Below are 20,002 nucleotides of genomic sequence, written 5' to 3'. Positions count from 1 at the left end.
AGAAGGAAAAACAAACCAAGCTGATTAGACAAGGATGGGATTAGTCTATGCAGTCTTGAACTCTGTTCGTGTTGAAATTTGAAAGTTGTGTTTTATTTGAAAATTATATATATTTCAGTAGTTGCATTAGTTATTTGTATATTGTACATTTTTATTTATGCACAACTTGTAGCTGTCTATAGCATCTTTCTTGATGTTCAGAACAAGATTAATTGTAATTAATTTAATTAAATTTTTTTTAAATTAAATCAATTTGTACATATTTATATAAATTCATTAGTTTTTATACAGTATATTGTTTCAAATTTTAAAATATGTTCTTTCTTCAAATTCCAAACCATACTATAGTAGGGTAATGAACAGATTTTAAAGGTTAAATCTAACAAAAAGGAATGCAAAAGAGATTTATAATTGTTGTAGAAAGTTATTAATAAGAAATGTCAATTAAGAAATTGATGGAACTATGAAGAAATTGTCACCCCAAGCAATGTCATATGTGTAAGCTGGTATATGTGTATCTATACAATATAAGAAACTGACGCAGTAGATACACATTTACCACTAGAAATTATGAGGCATAATGTTAGACAATACAAACTGAAAGAAAAAAGCTTTAAAACACTGAAAATCTAAAAATCAAATAAACTTTATTATTTTCTGTGAAAATGTTATTCTTAATGTGCTTTTCACTTAGTTTACAAATTATAATTAAATAATAAATTTGAGTAATAGCTGGATATTATACACAAATTATGTGGGCAGAAAATGTTGATCATCCAACCAAAGTATAACTTTTATGATTAAAATTTTCATCCAACCAAATATAAGTGTATATTTAAAATTTGTCCTTTTCTGTATAATATTTTTTCCCCAATTAATATGCCCCAAATAACTAAATTTTCTTCTTTTAATAATTATTAGAACTACACAGTCTTTACTATATCTTTCCCATATGTATGTGTTAATAATGTTATCATGCCTAATAATTATTCACCAGTGGCAGTACGTTTAAAAAGTTTCAAGATTTTTAGATTAATATTGCTTTAAGATCCATACCTCAAAATATACATCACTTATATTTTGAAAACAGTAAGAATCAAACTCACACCCAAAAGCTAATATAAAACTGCATATTTAAGATAATACTGGGTTAAATACATTACACGAGAAATTAACTTAACTAAATAATTAACATTAAGTTAACTAAATAGCCAAGAAGCTGAATTATGAGAAGTATAATATCATTTGAATAATTAATATGTATTTAAATTATACCTTGAGTTTTACAAGAAACATACATTCATTTACATAAGAAACTTATAAAATTATATTTTAGAAATAATTTCTGCTAACTGATAATACCAAATTCAATCTAAATAAATTACATCAAAAAAATAATAATTTACTAGTAGCCCGAAATAAAAATAAAATTACAACTGTGGAAAATTAAAGATACATAAAATTTAATTATATTTTATATTAATGACCTTTGTCACCAGTGATTTTGATTAAAGAATTAAACAAAAATTTAGTTATAAGGCTAAAGTGCAATAAAATATTTGCAATAATAATAATAAACACATACAACCGTAAAAAATAATTGAATCTAGCTACAATAAACCTTGAAAATAATCTTAATAGACATTCGACTGATTACATTACACCTTACCGGCGTAATGAATTCAATAGACATCGCTTTTCATTAAAACAAACATGATTATACAAAATAGCATATTAACAACACGCGATCACTTCAATCGTAAAGTACTAAAAGAATGTGCAATCCAGATCTGTAAGTAATGATGTAATACCATACAATTCGTCGTTATATAATTCGGATAAATATATTTATTTACCGACTTACAAAAGAAAATTTTAGTTTTTAAGAACCGGCAATTCAGTCTTATCAAATATCCGAATAAGAGAACACATAGAGTCTATTAAATTAAAATAATACAAAGCAAAAGTTCTTCAATCCGAAGTACAAGGGTTAAGACATCCGAGTAAACAATGTTTCATACACCCTTCATCAGTGACATAGCAATGTCAGAGCAATTTATAAACTAGAGATTTAATGATAACAATATAGAAGCATGTGTAACTTACTTTGACAGACGTTGCTTCCTGTTTGCCCCATCTTAACTTTAAAACATCGTCATCAATAAAATTTCAGCATTTCTCCTTGTCTCTACATGAAACGTCCAACCACTAGTTAATTCGAATAAAGATAAAATCTATTAATATTAACAACGGTTAAAAACAATCACTTCAAATGCACATTACACGTTAAAAACACATAATTAACATTACGTTTAAAATACAACCCTACCTTACACGTTCATCACACGAAAAACGTACATACAGTGCTGCTTCCAAGCGGTGTAAACAAACAAGATTAAAATTTTAAAACAGGTGGCGAATCAGGTGAACGATCTGAAGACTGACTTCGATCAGCTGGGGTTGGTGCAATGTGAGTCTGCGTTGTTACAAACGTGGACTTAAATACCTGGAGCTTGCTGGGATTTAACATTTGTTGTGATAAAAATAGTAGTATTTAACTTCAAACCTTTTGTGCGTAATATAACATGGCACGTCAGCGAAAGATGGGAAATATAGAAAAACAACAACAAAAATCTGTCAAAGTTAACCTTAAAGAAAGGTTAGAAAGAAGCGATTCTTCTTCATTAAGAACTTCTGTGAAAGTTATTGCTTGTTTAATATGTATAATAATTGCTGCATATGTTGGTTACAAAGGATATCTAGAAACTAGGGTCAATACCCCTTATGACGACAATAAAGTAAGTATTGTAATGACCCTGAAGGTTTTTTTTTTACTGCTGCTATGTGGTTGGACAGCTTTTATCATTTTATACACTATTATATTACATAACGTACAAAATAGATGTGTCGCACTATACATGTGTTTTTGAACTGATTGTAATTAAAATAATAAACATAAATGTTTGCGTTTGTGTTTTATTTTATGTCTAAAAAATGGATATATGCTTTTGTTTGTGTGTAACAATTTAGCATTGAAAAAGTGTTAAACCAGTTAAAATTGTACAAAAATGTTAGGGTCTTATGCTGCTGTTATTGGCTTATTATTATTGCCATGTGCATTATTATATGTTTATTTTGATTTTAAAGGATACATGGAATCACTGGTTACCACAACTTTTGATAATAATCCAGTAAGTTTTTAATTAAATTAATATTGTTTTTGTATTTATTTTTAGTAGCTGTAATGAAGGCATGTAATAACATTTAAAGTTTATCTTTTCATTATTTTTTACCGCAAAATATGATAATTTGTTATAATTTCTTGCATTAAGATTTTCTGTCCATTAAACAAATGAACAACTGCAATAGCAAAGCAATAAAAGTGTTGTAGCATTCATAGGTTATTAAGAAAATAACTACTTAAAATTATTATTAAGTAATAAAAATAATATTTGAATGTTTTATATGATAATTTTTTTATTAAAATAAAATATGGTTTGATTATTATTAAAATCAATAACAATTTGGATTTTAGCCCAAACCCTTGCACACTGATGTTATTCATTTGCAGTTTTTAGTAGTTATATTCATCATAAATTGTTAAATATTCTGATGTTAGATGATAATTTTTTAATATTATAAGATGAATAGAGGTGATTAGTGGTTACAAAATTGATCAACTGCTTCAGAATAAATTGTACAAAATTGCAATTAACAAAGTTTTTCTTTCATCAAGTAATTCATTACAACAAAAGAAATTTCACACACTCACTTATATAGTTAAACAAACTGAGAAAAAGTAGTAAATTTTTCAGAAATAGAGATGTCAATATTCAAATCTGACCTCTAGGTAAATTTATTAAGAATAACAAAAGTAAAACTGATAAACTTCAAAAATCAGAAGTTTACAAACATGGGGTTCATGTGATAAAATATACATTCGACAGAGTGCTAGATCTTTTGAAAAATGTATAAGGGACCATAAATCTTGTTTTTCAATAATAAAAGTGTTTTTATTTATGCCTGTCATTTAATTGATGGAAATCATGCTTTTAATGGTAATTTCAAAATACTTCATGTTGAGAAAAAAGGTTTGAAACGGAACCTTTTAGAGTCGTTTGAAATTAAAAATTCTAATTTACTTTTAAATGATAGATTAAACTTGAATAGTTCACCATTGTTGAATGTATGGATATGAGTGGGGCTTCTTACCTTGTAAATACTGCTCCTTTATCTGAATTGACCAATTGTATTTACTATTTATATATTATTGATATTTGCATCAATCCCTGTTCTTGTTTGTTATCTTTATGTATTTTCTCTCTTTTGGATTTTGAATTTACCTTTTTCAATGTACAAGTATATACTTTTAGCTTTAGTTTTCTGTTCGTAACACCCAAGGAGGTACTGTGTACCAAAACAGCTGTTGTGGTTTCTTTTTTAATTAAATTTTTTTGTAAAAATCAAGTTGCATATTTTGTTTTTTTTTTTGTTATGTTTCTTCTCAACTTATGGCTTCATCCGTTGATTTGAGGATTTTTATTTTTATGTAGTAATATTTTTAAAATTTGTATTTTTCTTGGTATTTCTGCAAGTTTTTAAGTAAAAAATACCAACAACTATTCATGATTTCAATTTTTTCTCCTTCAGTCAACTTTTATTTTGTTCGTCTGACTGGTTTGATAAACTATTTTTGCCAATACCAACCTAATAGCCTTGATATTTCTTACATTTATAATTGTTTGAGGTTTATTTTTTGTTTACTTTTTACCCCTACTATTTCTTTCTCTAACCACATTTTCACATTGTTGTCTGAATATATATAACCCATCAACCTTATCTTACTTTCTTAATATATCTTATTTTCAGATCAGAATATAAGTTGTATAGCATCACTTTAAATGTAGGTAGGAGTTTTACTTGACAGATAAAGAAAAAACATGCTATCAAAGTATTTTCTCTGATAACCAAGTGAAAGAAATCATGGTATAATCTTTTTTGGAGTAGCATTATAATACATAAGGATTCAAAAAAACATTTTGAAATGATTGAAACACACACTGATACATAGATGATGAAATAATTGTAAATTTAATATGTGAACACAGTCATTAACTAACAAATATAAGAAAATAACTGTTGAGAATAATACATCTGTGAAACTTATTTGGAATAAGTGTTATTTTTACACATTAAACAAATATACAGAAAAGTCAAATTATTTTTTTTTTTTTAGGTAGTATTAAAAACTTCTGGACAGAGTAATATTGATTTCATAAAAGAAAATCTATCAATTTTATTTTTAGTAATTTACTGAATAGATCTTTGAAATAGGTAATTTGTTTATAATGACAGTAGAATCATAATAAAGCTCCATTTTTACACGTGCTGAGTTGTAAAAAAAAAAATAATGTCTGATGTAGAATAATTTTTTATATAACATAGCAAAAAAATAGCTTGCTGAACAGGTTGAGTTAGAATTTTGAATTTTTTATAATATTGGTCTCCATATTCATATTTAGGGGATTGAACAATTATCAGACAGCTCTTTTTATGTCTTAAAATTCATCCTCACTTTTTGAAGAAGCTCCAAGACTAAATATATTTCTAATCAGAATATATTTAGGTGTTTACTAACCACGACTTGACATACCTAGCATTTTATTAAGATGCTTATGTACTTTATTAAGTTTCAACCACAAACCTTTTCTTTCTTCAGACCATTTCAAAACATCCCTACTTTGTTTTCCATCAACTAACCTAGTTTTCAACATTTTCCTGTACAGACTTTACCTCAAAAGCCTAATTATCTGCCTATCTCAGTAGCTAGGTATATCAATAAAACAGCCAACCTATTCATGTAAGTATATATCTGGGACTAAAAATGAACCACAGATTTAATAGAATCTATGATAGAAGTTGCTACTGATGCTGGACGCAAAGTTTTTTTAATTGAAAGGAAATCTTTACATATGTTCAAAATAGATACTTTTAAAAAAATAACTGAAAAATAGTGTGAGTAACCTTAGAAAATTATATAATGTACAGCACAGTATGTAAAATACATGGATGGTGCAAGGAACAAGAATAAGCTGAATTGATAACTAATGTGAAAAATCTGCTAGCTTGTAGAAAAATAAAAGAACTCTTTAGTGGAAATGTAAATAATAGATGAAGTCAAAAAATAAAAACTGATGACCACAAGAGGGAAAAATTAAAAGAGGACTTTTAAAATTATGAACAACTATTTTTGCTAATTTGTTATTGTTATGACAATTTAAGTTAATATGTGTTTTTTAAATTTCTTTTACTTGACTTGTATTTTACATTCTCTGATAAAAAAAACTCATGTAAGTTATACAGAGACTTTCTTCTATATTAGTATAAAAATAGTTATAAGATACTTTTATTATACTCTGATCAATCCCAATCAAAGGAAATAAATCAGAACAGTTCACCTGTGTAAGTGTTATGCCACAAGTTCCATAATTTGCACCCCTACAGTTCCTAAGATGATAAATTCTAAAGTTTCTTCTGCCGCTGTTTACACTTAGTGATTTTTAAAACACAAGAATCTTCTTTACAGAAAATGTTGGTGACTGAATGTTTTTCAGCCTGTTCTCTCTTTTCCCTCTTCCCTGTGCTTATGAGTGTGCATGCTCATATGTTTGTGTGTACCAATTTAGCTGTTCCATTTACTTTTATTGTGTTCTTGTTCTTCAGTATAGTTAGTATACACCTGACACTATGTGGGCAAGCTGCATGCTTTTGTTATACTGGATGTATAAATGTGTCTGTGAGGATAAATAGAAATTTAGTAATCTTATCTGCAGAACATAATTAATGAGTCATATTAAATTATATTACAAAACTTTACACCATGAGGGTATGTTGAACCATGGATAGTTATTCCAGTATTATACCCTTTTAAATTAGGGGTGCAATTTTATTGACAGATTAAAATTATTTAGTGAGTATATTTATTTATATTCTTTAAAATTCAAACTTGATGTATAGTAAAAAATAAAGTCATTTTTTTATAAAATCTGTGCTTTGTTTAAAATTTATTCTCTTAATTTTTGTTTTAGATGGTTGTTAAAAGTAGTTTAGAGGTACCTAGTAAATATTGGGGTACATATAGACCAGGTGTGTATTTTGGTATGAAAACACGTGAACCATACTCACCTGTATTTGGAATCATGTGGTATTTGCCAAGAATATTACGTGCTACAGGTGGTGGTATAAGGTAAGTTTTTGTGTTTCCTCTTATAATTTTTGATTATCACCAGAGATAAGAAATAGCTTGCAATATTATTTGAATGTTTAGTAATAGTAGTATTTGTGGTTGATGATATTCATTTGGAAATTGCTTAATATTACAGTGTTGAAGGTTTTTTTTATTTTCAAATCATATTATGTTATAGTCATTGCTTAAACGAAACAAAAATCTGAAAGTTAAAGTTTTGTTAGTCTTTAAAAAATGGAAACATTTTAAGAATAAATTAAAATGCAATTAATTTTAAGATGAAGTTAATTTTAAATTCTTTGCAATTTTTAAAACACAGTAAGCGAGTTACGTTGATGTCCAGATTAACTTTGAACTAAAGTGACTTAATCTGCCAGCCTTCCCAAGATGAAAGTGGTAGCATCTTGGGCTTCCAGCTGGAGATCCCTGTCAAGCGTGGCATTTTCACATGCTACAAAATTGTCATTTCATCTCATCCTCTGAAGCACTACCTAACGATGGTCCCAGAGGCAAAAAATGACAACCTTTAAACATAATCATGCTTAACGTAACCTAACTTTTCTAAAAAATTAAAAGTACAGTTGGATAACTGCATTACAGTTGTATTCGTTAGTTTGGATTATTGATATTCTGTTACCTGCAAGATGGGGAAAAAATTTCTTTTGAATTTAAAAAAAATTCTCTTTGCCTTATTGTTAATCTCTTGAAATTTTTTTCTAAACTGTATCCTGTGGATATATTAATGAAAAAAAATGTAAGTGGGTTTAATTTAATGCTTTATTTTTGGTTTTTATAGAATTCATCTGACAGAGAAATGTCAAAAATAATGTATTTTTCATCAATAGAGGACAAAATATTGATATATATTTAGTGAAAAAGTAGCAGACATCACTGATGATGATGTCATATGTGATCATACTAGTTATTTTTCTATTTATTTACTAACAAAGTAAGAAATAAAAGAATAACATTTCTTGAATTATTATTATATTTCTTGAGGAATTCAAATTATATTATTTAGAAAAAGAGCACAATTACTTGCCAACAAAATTTACCAATTGTTTAATATGTTGTATTTATATTGTTTTCCTCCCTTGTATTGCAGCTGTTTAAACATTCAATAAAATTTATATCTTTGTTGTGAAGCCATATGAATAAAAAATAACGTAATTAGATTTTTGTGTTTGTACTTCATTTGCTATTAATCCTTAATGATATAAAATTTCATTACAGACATTGGTGTGAAAATGGTGATAATTTGAATCGTTTTATTTGGACTGAACATGATGGTGTTAATTTTGGTATTCAAGAAATTGAGGATGGCCCATTTAAATTAACAACATCATTTGTTAAACGACTTGGTGGCAGTCATGGTGGAGATTGGACAGCTAGGATTACTGTTACAAATCCGGTCAGTAACAGTTTTTATTGTATTGTATGTACAAGACATATCCACAAAGTAAGGGCCATTTGATCATTAAAAAATATTAACTCATGAGAAAAGGTTTTTACTTACAGTTTTAGTTTACTGCATATCTATTTCACTTTTGCACATAATCGCCATTCAGTTCTAAACACTTTTCATGATGCTGCACAAGTTTCTTTAATCCCTCTGCATAGAAATTCACTGCCTGAGAATTGAACCAGTTGACAATGGCAGTCTTGAGTTCCTTATCATTTTCAAACCGTTATCCACCAAGCCATTTTTTCAAATGCAAGAAGAAGTAGTCGCTAGGTACAAGGTCGGGACTATATGGAGGGTGATCAAAAAGTTCCCAATGAAAATCTTGAATCTTCTTCTTGGTTAAAGAAGCAGTGTGAGGCTTTGTATTGTCATGAAGGAGGACTACGCTGGATGACATTTTCCCGCATCGTTGATTTTGAATCGCATGTCTCAGTTTTGTGAGCGTTTTGTCAGCTGTAGTTATTAATCCGTGTTCTATGAAATCAACCAAAATGACACTCTTTTCATTCCAAAAAATGGTAGCCAACATTTTTCGACTCAAGTACGGAGATTGGTTAAAATTTTTTTGGTTTTGGGAAACTTGAATAGCACCATGCGAAGACTGTTGTTTTGATTATGTGCTGGTGCAGGATATCCATGTTTTGTTGCCCATAATAATTTGGAAAAACAAATCACCTTAATTTGTCGATAGTGGTCCAGAAATGCTTGTCCACTGCACATTCTTTGCTCTTTGTGTTGGTCAGCGATCATTTATGGTACCCACCTTGCACACAATGTGTGTGATATGCAAGCTTTTGTGTAACAATCATGTAGATAAATGTGCATCCAAAATGCAGAAATTCATCAGCCAATCGTCAATCACCAATCACATCGTAATTTTTGGTTCACTTGTTCAATGATTTCATCAGTCTGAATGCTGGACCTGCCATTCTGCTCTTTGTCATGCTCATTTGTGCGGCCATTTTTAAAATCTCTACACCATTGTCTAACCATTCCATCATCATTACTGTAGGTCCATACACTACACACAACCAATGAATTTTAGCAGCTGAAGATCCTTTTGCACACAAAAATTGAATCACATTGCCCACTTCTCAACTGGCGGGAGAAACAGTTTTCATGGATTTTGCGATCTGCATTCACCGGCAGGCTACTAAATCAAAACTGAAGTAGCTTTATAAATAGTCAATAGATGGTCCTGTATGCATGAAACTGTGTTCAGTTCCACTAACATTTAAATATAATCTGACGACTTTTACTTTAATAATATGCCTCATAATAGTTTTTATTTTTATTATACTTCATCATCATATGGTGTTCTACCTGTTGGCAGTTCCCTGGCCCACTACTGTTTCCATCTGTTTTTGTTCCATGCTTTTCTTTTTGTCTCATGACAATCTTTACTACCCTTTATGTCATTTATTAACTTTGCCTCTTCATTCCTCTTCTTTTTTCACTTTCATCGGCGCTTTCAAGAACTCTATTTCTTATTCCTTTTCCCCTAAGTACATGATGGATCCAGTTTGCTTTCCTACTTCTGATAGTTGCCAGTATTATTCATCTTTATTTTTTCTTCTTAATACTTCTGTTACTTATTCTGTCCATTCATTTTATCTTCTCCTTCCTCCTCCAGACCCATATCTCAAAAGTCTCGATCTTATCTTTTTTCTTTTTCCTATATTTCACTGCCGTACAAAAGTGTACCCAAAACATAGCATTTTACTAATTCCTTCCTCAGGTTCAGAGCCATGTTACTGCAAAACAGGTTATCCTTTCTAAAAAAGGCTTCCTTTGCCATAGCAATCCTTGTCTTAATCTCTTCTTAACTCCTCCACTCTTCAGTTAGCGCTATCTCAAGATACGTATATCTTTTGTTCAATTTTTCCTTCTGCTGTTAAAACATCCTTATCTTTCCTCTTATTCACCTTCATAACTTTTGTTTATATAAATTTATTTTCATCCCATATTCCTTCATCCTACTTCCAATGCTTTTATCATTCCTTATAATGTCTAAGTGTCTTTAGCTAGTCAACAAATGATATCAGCAAATCTGGCACAATTTATATTTTTTCCACCTGTGTTTACTCCTTTTTTGCCATCCATTACTTCTTTCAACATTTCCTTGACATAAAGGGTGAACAGTGCTGGTGATAAACAACAGCCTTGTCTCACTCCTCAGCCTAATTGTAACAATTTGTGAGATTTTCATTGGTTTCACCATTGCTTTTCATTTCATATAAACAAATGAATTTGTAATTCTCTGATCACTCTCCTATCCTTCCAATGAACTCTCTTTTCTTTCAGAACCTCAAATAACTTTTCCCACTGTACTCTGTCGATTGCCTTTTCCATATTTATAAAACACAAGCTCAATCTTCTTCATTTTTCAAAACATCTCTCCAATCATTCTGACCAATTCTACAGCTTCTCTTGTTCCTTTTCCTATTCTGAATCCAAACTTTTCTTCCCCTGCATTCTCCTTCATTTTTGCATCAACTTTCTATTCTTAACTCTCAGCATTATTTTTGCAGCAAGTGATATTAAGCCTATAGTTCTATGTTCTTCATATTTTTTTGGTTTCAACCCTTTTAGGTGTCTGTATCATTATTTTTTTAAATATTTTTCTGGCCATACTCCATTGTCATTAATTGTATTGCACGTTGAAAGACTTTCTTTTACTCCTTCATCTTCTAAACATTTAAAGATTTCTATTGGAAGTTCATCTACTTCTGCTGCTTTCCTGTTCTTCGTCTTTAATAGCTTGTATAATTTCAGATCTCAAAATTGTTGGACCTTTTTCCTTTTCTACAGTTTCTTCTTCCATCTCAGCCTCCTGTATTTCATGTTTCCTTCTTATGTACAGATCCTTATATACTTTACCCATTGTTTTTTATCTCATCTATTTCATTCTCACGTACATATTTTCACTTCTTTGTCTTTTCTGTAACACCCCTTCTGCTGCTTGCCCTGAAGATCCAAATGGGATGTCATTTTACCTCCAGAATGTTTAACAAAAGACATCATTATGGTGTCTGATTACTTTTTCCTAAAAGTAATACATTGTTATTCCATTGCCTTCTGTATCCTAATGCCATTGACTTCCTATAGAAGTTTCTTCCACCTTTGGGGATGATTTCTCACTCCCGGGGCAATAGAGTACCCCAAACCTCTACTACTTATCTGCCCTCCAAAAAGCCCATTGGCACTTGTAGGGGTGGAGCTGTCTGGTTGCTTTACTCGTTAGCTGCTTGTATATACCAATCAACTTTAATATATACAACTCTGCCCACTCTCTACCACAACAGGTGAATTTCAGGATTTTCCCCTCATGAAATCTAAGACCTAATTTCTTTCTTAGATTTTCAAACATGCGCACACACAGATATATATATATATATAAATTTGTATCAGTCTCTCTAAGTTGATTATTTTGTTACATATACTTGAAATGCCCTTTATATTCATAACATTGTTTGATATTTAAAAATTATTATTTTGTATCAGAATTCTGCTTTTTATTTATGATTGTTTTTATTTGTTACTGGTATCTCTCCCATTACCACCTCTCCAGATCTAATACCTCATACCATGATTATATTCCTAAGAACTCATATTAAACCACTGTGTTCAACTTACCATGGTTATTTCAATAATCTTGTATTTAAGTCAGATTTTGTATTTGCCACCCACATTTCCTTATTATCTCTGACAAAAGAAGAAATCGCCACTTTAAGTGAAAAAGTACTGATGACAAATTCACATACCTGTTTGCAAAATTATACATCGGACTAATATTTATTTTTGTTTATTTTATTAATTTGTTTCAGGATCAAACATTGTCTACAGAACCTATTGCTCTTTTATTTTATACAGCTATAGAGAAACATACAAAGGGCTCTATATCACCAAAGAAAAAACAAGGTTTATATGGTGTTGTTGGAGAAACAGATAAATTAGGACCATTCTCGATAAGATTATTAAATGTATCAGGCTCTGTCGATCATCAGTCTTATTTAAGTGTTGAAGCTAAAGGATTAAATCAACTAAAAGAAACTCTCCTATCATTTTTTACAGTAATTAATGTACCTGGGGAAGGTAAACAAATTGTTTTACCTGGTGATATGTCTAAAGGCAATTCTCCTAATTTCATTGTTACACAAATTCTTGTAAAAACGCCGTTTGTAATAGATGTTGTTTATGAATCCGATAATGTAGACAGAACCAATATGCTTACTGGGGATGTTTATATGAATGAATTAAAACGTCATTCTGATAATTTTCATGACAGATTTGAAAAGATATTTGAATTAAAAGCAAAAGGTTATGACAGTGATAAAATATCATTTGCCAAAGCTGCATTTAGTAATCTTGTTGGTGGTATTGGTTATTTTTATGGTTCTTCAAGAGTTAAATCAGAATACACTAAAGATCCAGTACCGTATTGGAAAGCACCTCTATATACTGCTGTACCTTCAAGAAGTTTTTTCCCTAGAGGATTTTTATGGGATGAAGGTTTTCACGGTTTACTTATCGCTATGTGGGATCTAGATATAGAATTAGATATTATTTGTCATTGGTTTGATTTAATGAATGTAGAAGGTTGGATTCCTAGAGAACAAATTTTAGGGGCTGAAGCTTTAGCCAAAGTACCAGAACAGTTTGTAACACAAATAAATACGAATGCCAATCCACCTACATTTTTCCTAACTTTAAAATTTATATTAGATAATTTCAAAGAACATATATTAGAAGATAAAAGACTGGCTACATTAGATAGATTATATCCAAGATTAACTGCTTGGTTCAATTGGTTTAATACCACACAGTTTGGGGATTTACCAGGAACTTATCGTTGGCGTGGTAGAGATGGTAAAACAGTTCACGAATTAAATCCTAAAACATTAACTTCTGGTTTAGATGATTATCCAAGAGCATCGCATCCTAATATCGATGAACGTCATGTCGATTTAAGATGTTGGATCGCTTTAAGCGCTGCAACGATTGCAGAATTAGCAAAGATTTTAAATCGTTCCAGTAGGAAATATGAAGAAACCTATGACTATTTATCTGACCAAAATTTATTAGATAGTTTACATTGGTCTCCAAAAACTGAAGCGTACTCTGATTTTGGTTTACATACAGATGCTGTTGTTCTAAGTCGACCGCCGCCACCACCTCCTCCTGCACCACCTGTACAACAAGATGTGATTCGTGTTGTTCTTAAAGACCCTGTCCTTCAGTTTGTGGATTCGACTTTTGGTTATGTTAGTATGTTTCCATTTTTTTTTCATCTAATCGATTCAAATTCACCTAAATTAGAAAAAATATTGAATGATATTAAAAATCCTGATCTTTGTTGGACAAGTTATGGCTTACGTTCATTAGCCAAAAAAAGTCCATTGTATTTGAAGTATAATACTGAACATGATGGTCCTTACTGGAGAGGACCTATTTGGATTAACATGAATTTTATGGCTGTAAGATCTTTGTTGCATTACAGCAAAATTCCTGGTCCTTATTCTAGCCTTTCAGCTGAAATATATGAAAAGTTGAAAAACATATTAATTAATAATATTTATAGAGAATATAAACGTACAGGGTATATCTGGGAACAATACAATGATAAAACTGGTGAAGGCCAAGGAACAAAATCGTTTACAGGTTGGTCTTCCTTAGTTGTTTTATTAATGGCTGATATGCTATAACAAAGTTTTTTATTTTATAAAAAAGACTGAGATTTATATTGATTTCTTTGTAGAAATATGATGTCTTTCACTTATGCTGTAACATTTATGCACTGTACTTACTAAAGATGACATGAAGTGGGGAATCCCAAAGTAACCGCAGGTATAAGAAAATAAATTGTGGAATTAAGATTGCACAAAGTGATTCAAGATTAGTAAACACATTCAAAAGTTGTTTCCGTTTTGATTCACGTTTTAAATTGTTGTAATTTGTCAGTTCATGCCAGTACAAAAATAAAAATAAAATTTTTTACAAATTAAAAATAGATTTATCACATTGCTTTTACTTATGTTTTTGATTGCTTAAATTGTCAGAGTTACAGTTATTTATTCCACTTTTGTTAATGGTCATTCTGTTTTTGCCTATGAGAACCATTATGGTTCTCTTAACTGATTTTTTCTTTTATTTCATATATTCTCTCAAATCTGTAATATGCTATGAGATACCACCACTAGTAAGGTTAAGTCTTTTATTTTAAAACAAAGTAGGGTTATCCAAATTTAAAAGAAAACAAGCAGTAAAAATTTGTTCTAAAGCCCCTGAAATGTCCACTTATTAGTTTGTTGCAAATAATATGTATTTTCTTTGTAACAATAAAGAATTGACTGAGGAATTGGTGTACACATGTATAAGTGAAAAAGCCAAGCCCAGTATATTTTATTTATTAGAAATTGTATCCATTTTAAACGTACAAGCTTAATACATAGACATCTAATTTTTCCATTTTATATGTTATGCATTATACTTTTCCTCTTGAAATCTGTCAAAAAGTTGGGATTTGTAATTACACAAAATGTTTAATTACAGAAATTCTGTGAATTTCTGTCAAGATTTAGATCATTTATGCAGAAATGTACACACATTTTATAAAAAATTCATTAGTTTTATCTAGCCTTTTGTTATCAGTTGTTTTTTTAATAAACTGCACCTATATAAATTTCTTACCTTTTATTTATTATAAGCCAGATTTTCTGTTTGTGAATCTGACAGGCTGTTGAAACTGTTGTGGATGCTACCTTACTCAGGTAATTGAGTCATAGACATTACTGTTTAGTATTATTCTGAAACTAAAGTGAATAAAGTTGTGTAATATACAGTAGTCATACAATTCTTATCGCACATTAATGAGTGTATGGAGCACATTAATGTGCTTTAAAAACTGTGCTACAGCCTGAGATTCCAACATTGTTCTGTTAGTTTCTAATTGTTTTTTTTCTTATATTAACTTTTATTAACAATTAAAATATAAATTTTGTGTAATTGGTGCTCTGTCTTTCTTTACCCGGTAAATACAATGTGCATTATGCTCACTAATATTAATTCTTGTAACAGAAATTAAAATGTTTAATAAACAAATATTGTTATTGTACCTGCCCTTGTTTGTTACATTTTATTATCTATTATATTTACTTACTAATACAATTTAAAAATTACCTATAAACTGATTTTTTTTTTGCCATATTTTATCGAATTAAAATTTTGTTATATATTTATATTAGTAAATCCATTCAATGTATAAGTAAATTTATAAGATGTTTATCTACTTTGTAGTTGTAACAAAAGATGTAATTTAAAACTTCTCTTATTTCTTTTTTTTCACTGAAAATTTGATTGTAGTTCAATAAATAATAAAAAAAAAATTACCAAGGCAAGACATGATAAAAATATCATGTTTTTATTAAATTAATTTATTATAGTATTACTGTAAATAAACATATTTTCATGTACTTTCATTAAATTTGTTTTTCTATAATCATTCATAAAATTATTATAGTGACAATTTTGTAATTATAAAAAAATTAAAGCACATTAAGTAAAGTTTTTATATTATGTGATTAGAAAATAGAAAAGTAATTAGTTTAGTATTTATGAGTTTCATTGTAAATGTAAAATACAGTAAAACCTAGTTCATCTGTAATAAACTAGATTACATGTCATCCAGTTAATATGATCATTTATTAAATGTATGGTAATATAATTTAGTGATATATAGTTTAGCTAATGTTAGTAATTTTTTTTTTTCAACATTTATGAGTAAGTAATTTTGTAACTATAACTACAAGTCATCCCCAATTGTTTGTTTTCAAAGTCTCTAGCAGTCATTAGTTGGCAGTCTGTTTAGTGATAGATCTGGTGTCTTCACAAATTAATCCTTTTGTAAATATGTTAGTGTTAGTGTGTTCAGTTAGCATATTAATGAACTTTGCTGACTTTCGTTTCTTTTTTAGTATCACAAATTTTAATCTCTTTAAATAAAAGTTCACTTTTACTTGATATATATTAATAAAAAAATAAAAATTCCTCTAGTCAACGTATTAGTTGAGTTAATTAGCTTGTCTACATTAAGAAATTTAAGTGTTTATCTACACTTTGCTCACCTCCATGGTGGACTGGTATCATCAATATCAGAATTTCTCAAAAATTCTCTAATCTTTAACCAATTACTTTCTTAAATAAAAATAAGTATGACCATAAATCAGTGTTAGTGTTTAATGAATAATTAATAACAAAGAAATATGAGTAGCTGAATAGAATTATTGAATTTATTTGTTGATTAGTTGGAAAAAATATATAAATTTTCTTGTTTTTTTTTTTTTTTTGTGAACAATGTGATAAAATCAGCACTTTCATATGGGGACCTGTGTTTTTCCATTAATTTGATCAAAATGTACACCTCTTAATTTTCAATTATAATCAGCTCAAAAATTGCTGGAATCTGAAATTATTGATTATTTATAAAAAATATGACCTGTAAGCAGTAAAAGTTTCTTTATTCCATGTTTTCAAAAGGAACTTCCTACGGCATAACAGTGTATTATCAAGTTGCTTAACTGCATGTTAGGGTGAACCTGAACTTGTGATTTAAAATAATCACTAAACTTGGGAAAAAAAGCTTCTTGAACTATTTCTGAATTTATCCTTGCAGTCCATCCAGTCTTTATGTATACTCCATAAGATTATCTTGTTCCCTTGAGCAATTTACTTTTTCAGATACCATTAATTTTAATTTATGGTATCAAGTAATGTGACAAGCAATTAATTAATTTTGTAACATAGCTTGAGTTTCTGACATGACTATTAATAACTTATATACTAGTTAGCATTGCTAATACCTGTATTTAATGAAGTTGCTGATAACCAACTTTTGTTTATTGTTTTTTATTAATTCAATTTGAACTTGCGCTTTGTGGTAAGAACTGATTGCCAATTATATTAACCACGTAGCAAAATGTGTAATTCTCCCAGCATGATATCTTATTAGTATTTTATAAAAATTCATTATTATTAGAAATCATATTTGTAATTTTTTTCTTGACAACACCACATAAATTTAAAGCTGGCATATGGGAATGTTATTTGACATCTTTGTCACTTGCAAAAAGTATCAACCCTCAGTATTTGAACTCAAAATCTTCCAGATTTCATTACTTTTTTATTATTTTAAGAAAAATAAAACTATCTGACCCTATACAACCCAGTGAATATCACTTGTATGGCAGTATGTCAGCTGCATCTTGTCTATTTAGCCTAGAAAGAAGGGCAATAGGATGTCTTCTCATTCCCTACTTTTCCTAGAATAGCTATGCCATTTTGAGCATGACTTTGTATACCATGTCAAGTCGCTGATAACTATTTTGATTACATGATCATAATACTTATTACTAACAGAATTGATGCTAATTAAAATCATTTCTGTTTTATTTCTCTTATTTATTATCATATTTAAAAGGGATTAGAAACTGACAAATCAGGTTTTACTGTATTAATAAATTTAAATATTGTTAAGCAATATTGCATTGTATATATTAAGTCATTAAGTTAGTAAATAATCTGTGGAATTCATGTAACAGTTCTTTACTTAAGAAATTAATACATTTCAGTGTTAATTATTATAAAAACTTGTACAAATTATTGTATATTTATTTGTTAACCATTGGAGCCTAACATTTTATCTTAATAATATAAATCAAGCTAGTAAATAATGAATAATTGTACAACAATTTAATTCATTTCAATCATTTTTTTTAAGTAAGTTTTAGTTGTCTTTTTCTTTACTTTTATAGTTTATGTAAGATTATTGTTTTTGTTTTTTTTTTTTTTGTTTTAAATAGTTTTAACTATTTCAGCTTTGTAATAAAAGTTAGAAACTTAATGCTAACTAAGAAGAGTCATCCAAGTGGATGTATACTGCCTGAAAAGAGTAGAAAAATTTTAAGGTAAAAGGAGATAGTCACAAAAGTGAATTCAAATGAGTGAGATGGAGGCTGAGCTGACTGAGAAAACTTTGAAATACTTAGATTTGGAGTAGGTCAGTGGCTTTGGAGTATGATTATAGACTGTAAGTCACTCACTTTTAAAGTGTTAGGTTTGTACAAGCAGATACAAACCTGTACCTGCATACCTGAGATTTGTACCTGTACATGAGATTTGTAGTTTCTACAAATCTCTTTAGCTTAGCTGGATAGGAGTATTTAATTTTGTTTCTTATTCAAATCCGACTTTCAAGAATTTATTTATTAATTTGAAATGATAATTTCTCCCAAATTAGGCATTATCTCCAACCATAGTTCAGTATATATATATACACACAAGTCCAGCAATGAGGTATGGTAATTTTGAAAAGACTGTCATGCACACCAGTGGGCTGAATATGAACTAAAATTGTTGAATCTACTTTTTGCCAGATGCTATTTCAGTAGCAATGGAGCCTTGCAGCACATCACATGTTTGTTTACACCTTCATTGAAACGGGTCGTTCTGTAATGCTCGCACAGCAACGATTTCAAAACCATTTTAATGTTGATTGTCATGGTCACATTCCAAAACAAGACACCATTATGAAGTGGGTGAATAATTTTCAAACAACAGGATACGTGAAACCAGGGACTGCACAGAGAGGTGATCGAACTGTATGGACCACAGAAAACATGGGTGCAACAAGCAGTGGAAGCCAGCCCTTGTCGTTGGGTGGTGCATCAAGCTTGCGCTCTTAAGATTTCAGTTCAGAGAATCTTACACTTGGACCTCCATTTTCATCCCTATATGATAATGTTTGTTCAGGAACTGCAGAAAAACAACTTCATCAGACGACATAGGCCTGCAGAAATGATGCTGGAATTTCTGACAGACGACATCATTTTGATCATGAATGATGAGGTTCACTTCCATTTATCGTGGATGGTAAACGAACAGAATTTCCAGTACTGGGTATCAAAAAATTTGTAAGAACTGTATCAAAAACCTCTGCTCTGCCACAGATTAACTGTTTGGTGTGACTTATCTCAAACCTGTATTATTGGGCCTTCTTTTTTTCTTGTGAAAATGGACGAACAGTGTCTGTTAACATAGATCACTGCCTTGCCATGTTGCTTAATTATTTCCTTCCAGAATTAAGAAGCTGATGCATTAACCTCAACAGAGTGTGGTTTCAGCAAGAGGGGACCGCTTCCCTTACATCAAGAGCAACTATGGCCTTTTTGAGATAACATTTCCCTGGACGCTTGATTTCATTGCGTGGGAATCGAGTGGCCTCCTTGGCCACCAGA

At 29.7% G+C, this 20,002-nt stretch overlaps 2 protein-coding genes across 3 annotated transcripts in view; one reads left to right on the top strand and one right to left on the bottom strand.

Moving 5' to 3' along the window:
- The window catches only part of neur (E3 ubiquitin-protein ligase neur), a 251,961-nt gene extending 249,644 nt beyond the window's left edge, over window positions 1–2,317 (bottom strand). The window contains exon 1 of the mRNA XM_075366304.1: window positions 2,107–2,317. Coding sequence (XP_075222419.1) covers window positions 2,107–2,137 — 31 coding nt within the window. The 5' untranslated portion in view covers window positions 2,138–2,317. The remainder of the gene's footprint in view (window positions 1–2,106) is intronic.
- A 129-nt stretch (window positions 2,318–2,446) lies between these two features.
- GCS1 (mannosyl-oligosaccharide glucosidase) lies at window positions 2,447–18,446 on the top strand. Of its 2 annotated transcripts, none has more exons than XM_075366298.1 (4): window positions 2,447–2,798; window positions 7,089–7,246; window positions 8,480–8,657; window positions 12,539–18,446. In XM_075366298.1, the coding sequence occupies exons 1-4, from the start codon at window positions 2,586–2,588 to the stop codon at window positions 14,414–14,416; spliced, it is 2,427 nt and encodes an 808-aa protein (XP_075222413.1). In that variant the 5' UTR covers window positions 2,447–2,585; the 3' UTR covers window positions 14,417–18,446. The 2 variants fall into 2 exon arrangements, with proteins under 2 accessions (XP_075222413.1, XP_075222414.1); XM_075366299.1 differs by lacking the exon at window positions 2,447–2,798 and adding an exon at window positions 2,899–3,191.
- The last annotated feature ends 1,556 nt before the right edge of the window (window positions 18,447–20,002 follow it).

Source organism: Lycorma delicatula, chromosome 5 (assembly GCF_047948215.1).
Source record: "Lycorma delicatula isolate Av1 chromosome 5, ASM4794821v1, whole genome shotgun sequence".
NCBI classification, from domain to species: domain Eukaryota; kingdom Metazoa; phylum Arthropoda; class Insecta; order Hemiptera; family Fulgoridae; genus Lycorma; species Lycorma delicatula.
This window is presented reverse-complemented; position numbering and strand designations above follow the sequence as displayed.